The sequence below is a fragment of the Rutidosis leptorrhynchoides genome, chromosome 2 (genome assembly GCF_046630445.1).
Source record: "Rutidosis leptorrhynchoides isolate AG116_Rl617_1_P2 chromosome 2, CSIRO_AGI_Rlap_v1, whole genome shotgun sequence".
NCBI classification, from domain to species: Eukaryota; Viridiplantae; Streptophyta; class Magnoliopsida; order Asterales; family Asteraceae; genus Rutidosis; species Rutidosis leptorrhynchoides.
The window spans coordinates 82,956,555-82,969,714 of NC_092334.1; the positions used below are offsets into that span (position 1 = coordinate 82,956,555).

General features: G+C 33.3%; 2 protein-coding genes across 3 annotated transcripts; one reads left to right on the forward strand and one right to left on the reverse strand.

The window, feature by feature from the left end:
- The first annotated feature begins 8 nt into the window (after positions 1–8).
- LOC139891090 (protein DJ-1 homolog B-like) lies at positions 9–3,431 on the forward strand. Its single transcript, XM_071874016.1, has 8 exons — positions 9–218; positions 298–498; positions 761–910; positions 1,020–1,205; positions 1,898–1,978; positions 2,491–2,691; positions 2,766–2,906; positions 2,993–3,431. Exons 1-8 carry the CDS (start codon positions 90–92, stop codon positions 3,191–3,193), a joined length of 1,290 nt encoding a protein of 429 aa, XP_071730117.1. The 5' UTR covers positions 9–89; the 3' UTR covers positions 3,194–3,431.
- Positions 3,432–4,014: 583 nt separating this feature from the next.
- Positions 4,015–5,817, reverse strand: LOC139891091 (ABC transporter G family member 10-like). Of its 2 annotated transcripts, XM_071874018.1 has the most exons (2): positions 4,212–5,817; positions 4,015–4,151 (listed from the first exon to the last, which is right to left on the reverse strand). In XM_071874018.1, the coding sequence occupies exons 1-2, from the start codon at positions 5,815–5,817 to the stop codon at positions 4,015–4,017; spliced, it is 1,743 nt and encodes a 580-aa protein (XP_071730119.1). The 2 variants fall into 2 exon arrangements, with proteins under 2 accessions (XP_071730119.1, XP_071730118.1); XM_071874017.1 differs by having other exon boundaries at positions 4,015–5,817.
- Positions 5,818–13,160: the final 7,343 nt, after the last annotated feature.

Genomic DNA, 13,160 nt, shown 5'->3' on the forward strand with positions numbered 1-13,160 from the left:
TTCATATCTAGAACTTATTAGAACATTAAACCGGTACCACTACTGGACCGGGTCGACTCACCATCACTCAACTCAACCGGTATAATAAAATGGCATTACGCCACCTCACTCCTCTCTCCCCATTCACAACTCTCACTCACCGTATTCCGTCGTTCCACGCCACTTCTCGTCGCCAAACCCTAATTTCATTTTCAGTTATGGCATCCGCTGCACGAAAGGTAAATCGACATCAACTTCGTTAATTGTTTGTACTTATTACCAACTGAATTAACTGATTTTGATTTTTGATCACAACAGGTGCTTGTTCCGATTGCCAACGGAACGGAGCCGATGGAAGCTGTGATTACTATCGATGTGCTGCGCAGAGCCGGTGCTGATGTCACCGTTGCTTCTATTGAAAAACAGCTTAGTGTTGATGCTTGTCATGGTATCAAAATTGTGGCTGATGCTTTGATTTCTGATTTTGTTGATACTGTTTTTGATCTTATTTCTCTTCCGGTATGTTCAATGTAACTCTCAATTATTATTTTGTTGATACTGTTTTTGATCTTATATCTATATGTGTGCATTTACATATTCTGATTTTTATGAGAACAATTGTTATGCGATATACTGTAGTATTCATTTCATAGTTACTTATTTTTTTTTTTTTTTTATATTTACGTTTGCGATTATGCGATATACTGTAGTATTCATTTCATAGTTACTTACCGTAATTTTGTGGCGAGTATTCGTTATTATTTTATAATTTTCCTTGCAGGGTGGGATGCCAGGTGCAACCAATCTTAAAGACAATAATGTGTTGGAAGGTATAGTGAAAAAGCAAGTTTTGGAAGGTCAGTTGTATGCGGCAATATGTGCAGCTCCCGCCGTTGCACTTGGTTCGTGGGGCCTACTGAAAGGCTTAAAAGTAATAAGTTCTTTGTGTTTTCTTATAGTTTTTGAATATGATATGAAATATTATCTCTGTTGATAAGGCATTGTATCAATTTGCTGACATTCGAACTTTCTGTTTGTAGGCAACTTGTTATCCGGCCTTTATGGAACAGTTATCGTCATCATCTGCAATAACTGTCGAGTCACGCGTCCAGAAGGATGGAAAAGCCATTACTAGTCGAGGTCCAGGAACTGCCATGGAGTACTCTGTAGCGTTAGTAGAGCAGCTGTTCGGTAAAGAGAAAGCTGATGAAGTTTCTGGACCACTGGTTCGTTCTAGGCTCCCACGTTATACTTTTTTTGTTAGGAATGCAGGTAGCAAAACGGGTGGGGTTGGGTGGGTTGTGTAACATGTTAAAACAGCTTCAGGTCAAATTGACTAACTTTTTAGTGAGGGCCAGGACTTGAACCACAACCTCAAGGTTGATGGGTACCTTGCCAATGGCCCTTTGATTACAATAATAATCTTATTTGTTTATATAAAACGTATTACGTATGACATTTCGAGCCATTTGATTTGTTTTGTTTCTACTTTTGGGCTAATCTGTTCAACTATTAGAAATGAAACCAAACCTAAATTAACCTGTTGTATCTGAGTGGGTTGAAATCACCATCTCTAGTGCCACACAATAATTGAGCCTGAGTAGTTGTTTAGGATATTTGCAAACTTACTGAAGCAATGTGGTGAAGTATAATGCGATTTATTACACTCAAATATATTATATATTCGTGGTGGATCTTTAGTTCATTCAAGTTTTAGGGTAAGATCACAAATTTTTAATGAGCGTGTAAAATTTGTAAGAGTTCTTATCGGTAGGTCAGGAAAATGTTTAGGCTAGACCTTATTTATTTTAGTAGACTGTTTATTATTGTTGTTTACGCAGTTGCAATTTATTTTAGTAGACTATGAGTGTTTTTTCTCTAGATGATATATTGAAATAATTTGTTTTATTGTGTTCAGTTGATGCCTTCTAAGCAGAACGATCAATTTATTGTTTCCGAGCTGAATAAGGTGCCATGGACAATTAGCTCTGGACCCAAGGTAAATAATCAGTCGGTAATGATTTGATTAATTCTTATACGGGCTGTTAGTTTTGCTATTTTAAAAGCATAATACATGCGAAGATGTGAGTATGCTAACTGCAATAGTTTATTTTAATCATTTGCTTGTTCTGCTGAGGCATGTACCAACTGAATGCACTCTGATTTGATACTAAATATAGGTAGCAGTTTTAACTCATTTACATATGAATGGTTCCATTTGGGTTATGTTTCTATATCTAAACAGGTCTGAGTAAATTAACTAAAAAGGAGACGGGTCAGTTAAAAGTCGTTCAAAGTAACCCGTTTCTTCAAGAGATTAGGATATAGTTAATTATAATTGTTTTGTAATCATATGTGACAAATTCATTGTAAATGAATTCAAATTTAAGTAAATAAGTGTGTTTAGTCAACTTTAGCTGTACTTCTTTACCACAATCACCCATTTTGCCACATTACCCGACCCACATTATTCAACACTTCTACATATTTATTAATGTATTATGCTTTTAGATTCTGGTACCTATTGCCGACGGCTCAGAAGAGATGGAAGCCGTTATGATAATCGATGTACTCCGACGAGCCAAAGCGGAAGTTGTGGTGGCATCAATTGGGGATAAACTTGAAATTCTAGCTTCTCGTAAAGTAAAACTAATTGCAGACATGCTTCTTGATGAAGCTGCCAAACTTTCATACGACCTTATCGTGTTACCAGTAAGTTCATTTCAAATTAGTTCATGAACTGTTAACAACCTACACCATTCAGTTATTAAATTCGATGTATTTAGGGTGGACTTGGTGGGGCCCAAGAATTTGCGAGCTCTGAACCGCTTGTAAACTTGCTGAAGAAGCAGAGTGAGTCTGACAGATATTATGGTGCTATATGTGCGTCCCCGGCCCTTGTGCTCGAGCCTCATGGGTTACTCAAGGTATCTATTATGATATGTTAATGGTAACACTAATCACGTGTCATTTTTATTTGCATTTTTACACGATTTGTTATATGTGTAATTAGGGAAAGAAAGCGACTGCATTCCCTGCAATGTGTAATAAACTTTCAGACCCAAGCGAAGCTGAAAACCGAGTTGTGGTAGATGGTAAACTTATCACTAGCAGAGGGCCCGGGACCTCTTTGGAGTTTTCATTGGCCATTGTAGAGAAGCTATTGGGTCGTGATAAAGCGTTGGAGATCGCTAATGCAATGCTCGTTGTGTAAGTCTTAGTATTCTTGATCGGTCGTTTATGTGAATCTTAGTTGCCAAAACTAAGCAATGCATCAAGAATAGTTTCTTGTTGCCAAGTATAGTTGCCCACTTGATGGTCATTAGTAACACAAATTTTACTAATAAGTTAACCCTATTACTTGGGATTAGATGTGTGATGTGAGTTTTGTATGCATGATAATGAATAAATGAGGTTGTGGTCCTTATATTAGAAGTTTCTTGTTATTCACTTCTCGATTATGGATGAAACGCGAAACTGAAATTTGAACGTGATAGCGAAACGAGAAGATAAAAACTGCAATGCAAAATTGAAATGCGAAACTGAAATCTGAAAATGGGTCACTAACTCACTATCCAATCCGACCTAAAATTTTAAGATGAAAATTGGTCTCAACCCAATCAATCAACCCGGACCGGGTCTCGATCCAACCCGTTTGACCCATAAAGCTGACACATTTTAATATACTCAGTTGATCTTTACTCAACCTGACCGGTTTGTCACCCGTTTGCCAGGTATATGTACACTTCATAACAAATATATACACTCATTGACTCGAGTGAAGTTCGAACTTGATGGCTCCTCAGATACCAATAGGGTGACCCAAGAGGCCAAGACCGTATGGATGATAACGGTAGACAATTAAATTGAACACAACATACATAGGTTTTTTCAGTTGTATCACAAGCCCAAAAGATTGTGGTAAAATAAATAATCAATATGATCAGTAACATGAATACAATAATACAATTTAAAAAAAAAATCATAGAGTAAATAATGACTCTTTGTGTTAATAATAATACAAAAGAAAAAAAATCAGTTCCTGGTTTTATGACATCTAAACCACAAAATCAAAAAACACAACAGCCTATATCCAATTATAAAGGCAAACATCACTCCCAAATTACTCCATTTCTGTATCTCCTTAATCTGCTGCTGCATCAAGAACTCATCTCCATACAATATGCACTTTCCATCTTCAGTTTCCAAACACATACTCCTTCCATCTTGACCTCCATACTCATTTATCATAAAACATTCAAATGGGTACTTGAATAAACTCATATAATGCATAAATATCCAGTATTTTGGTATGCTATCTTTTGCTATAAAATAGCCAGAAAATAGAAAGAAACAGCCCATTAATCCAGATATAACAGAGGTCCCCATGATGAAATTTGGTACAAGTGCACTAAAGCATGCTGTGAATGAATTTGACATCAAGATTACCATCCATACAACCAATCCAAAGTAGAAAAAACTGTCGATTTCAGTTCGTAATCCTACGAGCCAGTAAACGGGAATCGTGTAAAGAATCCCAATTATTAGAAGAAATGGGAGAAATATGAGTGTGTTTGAGATTACATATGATGACACTCTATATGCACCTCTTGATGTTTCTCTCATCAAAATTCTTCTTTCTTGTAAAAATATTGGTAATCCTTCCGTGGATGATGAGAGTAAAAAGGTGAGACTAAAAGCGAAAAACCCTAATCGAGCTTGTAATGAGAGTTTGCCTTTGTTGTTTGACATGTTTACGAAGATGGTTCCGAGGATTAAGCCCGAAAGTATGGCTTGAATGATTCTTGTGAGGAATAATTGTTTGGTTCTGAATATGTTTTTGAAAAATCTAGTACTAAGAATCATTATTTCTTCGAAATGAGTATTCGGGTATGGAAATTCAATACCTTTCACTTGTTTTTCGTGAATTTTGATTTGTTCGGTTGATGGTTTTGGTGTTTGTATGATCAAAGTGGTGGCAACATCAATGGCAAATTCAAGAACATTAACACGAGGCGGAATACAATGGCCCGAGACTTTGAGTCTATGTTCAAGTGATTTTAGTGATCCGTTATGGAGAACGTATCCATTCGAGAGTAAAATAATTCGATCTAAAAGCTCTAAGATCCGAAATCCTGGTTGATGGATCGTTAACACAATAGTTTTACCTCGATTTATCGCCATAGATTTAAGAAGAGATACAACACCAAAAGCCGAATTAGAGTCAAGCCCTGAAGTTGGTTCATCGATTAGAATCACACACGGATCATGAACTAACTCAACCCCGATTGAAACCCGTCTTCGTTCACCACCTGAGATCCCATTATTTGAACCTTCTCCAATCCTGGAACCCGACACACGGTCCAAACCGAGCTCGCTAATTAGAATCTTGACACGATCAACTGTTTCTTTCCGACCACATCTTAACCTTAAAAAAGCACTATACAAAAGTGTTTCTTCAACGGTTAATGATGGAAATAAAGCATCATCTTGTGTCACATATCCGGCCAGTCTTCGGAATTGTTTCGTATCAATAGGGTGATTATTGATCAAAACATGTCCGGAGACCTGGCCGGATAATATGTTTCCTGCAATAATTTCTAACAAAGTTGTCTTTCCGGCCCCACTTGGGCCTGCAACCGCAGTAAGATCACCGGGCTGAGCTTCACAACTCACATCATTTAAGATGAACTTTGTAGGTTTCTTGAAGTACTTATGAACACCCCACTTGAATTCTTCATAAAGGTTGGAGCTTTTGTATGCAAGATTCTTGGTTTCAATCTTGTATGAAGTTCTCCGGCGATGGCCGGCCGCGGGTGACCTGACCGGCAGCTCCATTTGTGTAAATGTTTGTAAAGTAAGAATGGTTTAAAGAAGAAGATCAAGGGTTATTTGGGAGTTTGATGCAAAGAGAAGAAAAGAGATGAACTAACACAACTAACTTATGTAATGTGTGTTTTCATGCAAAAGGATAGTTGACTATTTTGCCCTTGGAATGAATAAATTTGGTGGGGGTAGGGTGGAATTTTGGTTAATACTGAAATACACACAATGAGTGTGTTTGTGTGTGTCATGTTACTAGGTGAGCTGCTGGTTGACCATATGATGTAGTGTTTGGTTTGGTTTATTTTGGGAAAAAATCTTTATAGTTTGATGTATAATGGTGTAAATTAAAAGTACACATTTTTAATTCAATAATTTAAGTTTGTATTTAATCTAAATAACAATCTACTCGAGTTTTATCTAATACTCCGTACTACGTATATACGATACGAGTATACGAGTATAAGAATTTTGTTGGGAAAGATTAATAACAAAACCCAGTTTACACATATGATAAAAATTAATACATCAAACACTACATCATATGTAACATCAGAATCCTCTATAAAAATAATATAGTCGATCATTTTTGTACATAAAATAATACAAGAATGAATAATAATTAGAAAAATAAGAAAAAAACAAAGTACACCTCCAAAACAAAAGCCACATCACGACTTTTTCTAAAAAAAATATTTTTTTTGACCAATCAGAAAAGTGTAAATAGTAGTTTAAAAAAATAATCAATTGAGCTAAAGGCAAAACGCTAAAACACAAAGCGTCCTTTAGCATATATGTATACAGTGTTGTAAATCTCCTTATTTCTCCCCGAGATCTCTCCGAGATCTCTTTTTTGGAAAGCCGCCGAGACGAGATGTTCATCTCCCGAGATTTCTTGCTCAACGGGGTCAAACTAGGTCAAATCCACGATTTCTCGAAATTTCTCGCTCATTTCTCGAATTTTCTCATAAGATCTCGTAATTTTTCAGATTTTCTCGCTCATTTCTTAGATTTCCTTGTAAAATCTTATAGAAATGTATATAAATATACATATATTGATTTATTTGTATATATTTATATTATAAAAACTACAAAGTCAACGTAAGTCAACATCCGAGATCTCCCCGAGATTTTTCCGAGATGCCGAGATCTCCCAAAAATGTTCAAACGAGATCTCCCCGAGATCCGAGATCTCCAACCTTGTATGTATATAAGTAAAAAATTGTTGAATTTCGTGTAATTGTTGATGTTTGAAATTTTATGAGATTCTCTATCTTTAGATTGGATAGTGTGGAATAACATCGACCACTTATATTTTTCAGACTAAATATTGCTACAGTGGATTTTTTTAGACCGAGTTTTCATCCAGATTCGAGATATTCCAGAAATCAAGTTGGAGCGCATAACGAATGTTCAAGATTGATTATATCTTTAGCATAATTAACAACTTGATTGATGTAATCGCAGGATTAGGCATGATCTTGGAAAGGAAGGGGATCATGGTTGGAATTAGTCATTCCAATAACTCAATCCTTTTGTGTTATAAAACGTGTCCATGTTATTGAAAATTATTGATTATAACTATAACTATATATTTCAAAATGAACTTAACATCATACAATTCAATGACCTTGTTTGTTCGATTTATTCTTATTACGCAAATACATTCTAATAAAAGTTGCTATTAATCATGGAATTCTTAATTTGTATTGATGACTAGAATTCCGACCTATTACTAATTTACTAGACCCAACAAATATAAAAAGACCTTAGAATTTGGTGAGCCTGAACTCAAAAAGTTCTTATTTTTAACACACAGAAAATAGAATAATAGCATGAAAATTTTTGAAAGGACTTGATTAGAATACGTGATTACGTGTTAATTGATCTCATGAAAAGTTGATTGGGTCAAATTTTGGGCAGGTTGTTTAACATGATACAGAAAATACGTGACCTATAAAGTAGAATCATCTTCTATATGTTCTTATTACTCTATATATTTAAATGATATAGAGCAAATGAATAGTATCTCTTAATAATTTCACAACACTCCTCAAATTTTTTGTATTTTTACAATTCAATCACTCCTTTTATAATACTTAACTTTATAACTTTTACAAATTTACCACATAGTTTTCACATTTTATACTTTAACCATTACACTTCTCATTTATTATAAATCGATCCCATAATTTTTACTAACTAACAACTATTCATTATTATTATTATTATTATTATTATTATTATTATTATTATTATTATTATTATTATTATTATTATTATTAAATCAACCACATAATTTTTCACTTTATTATTGTTTAACTTTTTTTCTTATTATAAGTTAACTACGTAACTCATTATATATATATATATATATATATATATATATATATATATATATATATATATATGTGTGTGTGTGTGTGTGTGTGTGTGTGTGTTATTCTCTACATCTCTAAAAGACAAAGACTTTATGAATTGTTTTTCTCCATGCATTAATCATTTATATGTTGTGCAAAAAGGTTGTACCCACAATGGCACCACACTAAACATTGAGAACCATTATAAACTTTTGGGCGCCAAACGCAAATTCCTAGGATAAAAAATGTAAACTCCATAGGGGTCTAAAGTTAAAGTTTAGGGGCCAAATCGTAACTTCTTTATTTTCCATAAAACTCCCCAACAAATCCACCTAAATTTTTAACCGCCTTTAAATTTTCGTACGACTTGGGATTGGTTTAACCGACATAACCGTTAAACACGAAATAATTTTACGAACCAAACACAACAAATTATATCCGAAACGAAGTCCCGATGCGGAGCGAGGGGTCCTCCACTAGTTACACTACTATTATACATATAGTTTTTTAAAAAAGTAAACACGTGCACAAGCCTTTAAGAGTTTAAGCCCCTTCATCACATCATATACGCGGCCAACTACCAAGTTTTTTCATGGGTCAACTATTGGGCCAAACTTATCGGCCCATAAAACAGTAAAATCCACTTATCAATAAAATTATGGGTGTATGGTCGAACTAGATGGAGTTAGAAGCTTATGACTGGAGCGGAAAACAATAACTTATATTTTGAGCTAGAAGCTGAAGTTTAATTTTTCTGAAGCTGATGTTAATTTTTCTAAGTGTTTAGTAAGGTAGTTAGAGTTATCGCTGAAACTTATAGTTTGTGATTAGTGTGTAAATGAGCCGAGCTACTCGCGAGCTACTCGAGATCGACTCGTTAAAAGCTCGATTTGATCCGAGCTTAAACGAGCTTGAGACTGAGCTCGAACTCGAACAAGCTTGCGAGCCTAAACGAGCTTTGAAAGGACCCGTCCTAATCCATCTGGACGAATACATTACATTTGGTTACATCGCGAGGTACTTGACCTCTATATGATACTTTTTACAAACATTGCATTCGTTTTTAAAAGACAAACTTTCATTTCATCGAAAGTTGACAGGCATGCATACCATTTCATAATATATCTAAACTATAAATGACTTGATAATATTCTTGATGAACTCGACGACTCGAATGCAACGTCTTTTAAAATATGCCATGAATGACTCCAAGTAATATCTCTAAGATGAACAAATGCACAGCGGAAGATTTCTTTCGTACCTGAGAATAAACATGATTTCAAGTGTCAACCAAAAAAGTTGGTGAGTTCATTAGTTTATCATAAATAATCATTTCATAATTTTTAATAGACCACAAGATTTCATATTTCCATTTCTCATAAATATACGTCCCATGCATAGAGACAAAAATCATTCATATGGATTGAACACCTGGTAACCGACATTAACAAGATGCATATAAGAATATCCCCTATCATTCCGGGACATCCATCGGACATGATAAAACAACATCGAAGTACTAAAGCATCCGGTACTTTGGATGGTGGTTGTTAGGCCCAATAGATCTATCTTTAGGATTCGCGTCAATTAGTAGATCGGTTTACTAATTCTTAGGCTACCAAGCAAAAGGGGCATATTCGGCTTCGATCATTCAACCATAGAATGTAGTTTCAATTACTTGTGTCTATTTCGTCAAACATTTATAAAAGCACATGTATTCTCAGTCCCAAAAATATATATTGCAAAAGCATTTAAAAAGGGGGTAATGAAACTCACGATACTGTATTTTGTAGTAAAAATACACATGACGACATTGAACAATGCAGGGTTGGCCTCGGATTCACGAACCTATATCATTCATATATATATTAACACATATAATGAAATCGAACAAATTTATGTATTATTATTTGTGATATAATTATTATATTTAAAAAACTATAGTTTTCATTAATATTTTAGTTAGATATATTTACTTTATTTACTTTAGATAAATAGTTATTATTTATTATAAAATTATTAATGCAGTTATGCTATATGTATTAAATATATTTTTATATAATTAATATTTATTTGTTATAATATTAATAATAGGAGTAATTTTAATAATAATGATACTTATAATAAAATAATAATAATAAAAATGGTAATACTAATAACAATGTTAATGTTGATAATAAAAATGATAATAATAATAAAATACATAAAAATTCTAATAATGATAGTAATAATAATAATATAGTTATTATAATAATACTGATGATAATAATAATAATAATATTTATAATTGTGATGCCCCGTACAAAACCATCGTGTACGAATCATCAACAACAGGATCATTACAAGGTTAAGTACTACATGCTGTAATAAAAGAAGTTGCATTCACGATAAAAAGGTGACGTCATAACCGACGTCAATTGTTTTACACCAACAGTATGCTTCTACGAATAGCAAGCATGAATAAATGTATGTGACCCTTAGGTCGTTACAAAACATAGTTTCAAATGTATTAAAGTTTGAATGCAAGATAAACAGTTCATGCGGTGATAACACTAGAACAGCGTGTAGTGACCCGAACTTTTCCATGTTTATATATATTAATTGAGATTGATGTTTACATGATTAAATGTTTCCAACATGTTAAGCAATCAAACTTGTTAAGACTTGATTAATTGAAATAGGTTTCATATAGACAATTGACCACCCAAGTTGACCGGTGATTCACGAACGTTAAAACTTGTAAAAAACTATATGATGACATATATATGGTTATATGTATAGTTAACATGATATTATGATAAGTAAACATATCATTAATTATATTAACAATGAACTACATATGTAAAAACAAGACTACTAACTTAATGATTTTGAAACGAGACATATATGTAACGTTTATCGTTGTAACGACATTTAATGTATATATCATATTAAGAGATATTCGTACATCATAATATCATGATAATATAATAATTTAAAATCTCTTTTGATATTATAAACATTGGGTTAACAACATTTAACAAGATCGTTAACCTAAAGGTTTCAAAACAACACTTACATGTAACGACTAACGATGACTTAACGACTCAGTTAAAATGTATATACATGTAGTGTTTTAATATGTATTTATACACTTTTGAAAGACTTCAATACACTTATCAAAATACTTCTACTTAACAAAAATGCTTACAATTACATTCTCGTTCAGTTTCATCAACAATTCTACTCGTATGCACCCGTATTCGTACTCGTACAATACACAGCTTTTAGATGTATGTACTATTGGTATATACACTCCAATGATCAGCTCTTAGCAGCCCATGTGAGTCACCTAACACATGTGGGAACCATCATTTGGCAACTAGCATGAAATATCTCATAAGATTACAAAAATATGAGTAATCATTCATGACTTATTTACATGAAAACAAAATTACATATCCTTTATATCTAATCCATACACCAACGACCAAAAACACCTACAAACACTTTCATTCTTCAATTTTCTTCATCTAATTGAACTCTCTCAAGTTCTATCTTCAAGTTCTAAGTGTTCTTCATAAATTCCAAAAGTTCTAGTTTCATAAAATCAAGAATACTTTCAAGTTTGCTAGCTCACTTCCAATCTTGTAAGGTGATCATCCAACCTCAAGAAATCTTTGTTTCTTACAGTAGGTTATTATTCTAATACAAGGTAATAATCATATTCAAACTTTGGTTCAATTTCTATAACTATAACAATCTTATTTCAAGTGATGATCTTACTTGAACTTGTTTTCGTGTCATGATTTTGCTTCAAGAACTTTGAGCCATCCAAGGATCCATTGAAGCTAGATCCATTTTTCTCTTTTCCAGTAGGTTCATCCAAGGAACTTAAGGTAGTAATGATGTTCATAACATCATTCGATTCATACATATAAAGCTATCTTATTCGAAGGTTTAAACTTGTAATCACTAGAACATAGTTTAGTTAATTCTACACTTGTTCGCAAACAAAAGTTAATCCTTCTAACTTGACTTTTAAAATCAACTAAACACATGTTCTATATCTATATGATATGCTAACTTAATGATTTAAAACCTGGAAACACGAAAAACACCGTAAAACCGGATTTACGCCGTCGTAGTAACACCGCGGGCTGTTTTGGGTTAGTTAATTAAAAACTATGATAAACTTTGATTTAAAAGTTGTTATTCTGAGAAAATGATTTTTATTATGAACATGAAACTATATCCAAAAATTATGGTTAAACTCAAAGTGGAAGTATGTTTTCTAAAATGGTCATCTAGACGTCGTTCTTTCGACTGAAATGACTACCTTTACAAAAACGACTTGTAACTTATTTTTCCGACTATAAACCTATACTTTTTTTGTTTAGATTCATAAAATAGAGTTCAATATGAAACCATAGCAATTTGATTCACTCAAAACGGATTTAAAATGAAGAAGTTATGGGTAAAACAAGATTGGATAATTTTTCTCATTTTAGCTACGTGAAAATTGGTAACAAATCTATTCCAACCATAACTTAATCAACTTGTATTATATATTATGTAATCTTGAGATACCATAGACACGTATACAATGTTTCGACCTATCATGTCGACACATCTATATATATTTCGGAACAACCATAGACACTCTATATGTGAATGTTGGAGTTAGCTATACAGGGTTGAGGTTGATTCCAAAATATATATAGTTTGAGTTGTGATCAATACTGAGATACGTATACACTGGGTCGTGGATTGATTCAAGATAATATTTATCGATTTATTTCTGTACATCTAACTGTGGACAACTAGTTGTAGGTTACTAACGAGGACAGCTGACTTAATAAACTTAAAACATCAAAATATATTAAAAGTGTTGTAAATATATTTTGAACATACTTTGATATATATGTATATATTGTTATAGGTTCGTGAATCAACCAGTGGTCAAGTCTTACTTCCCGACGAAGTAAAAATCTGTGAAAGTGAGTTATAGTCCCACTT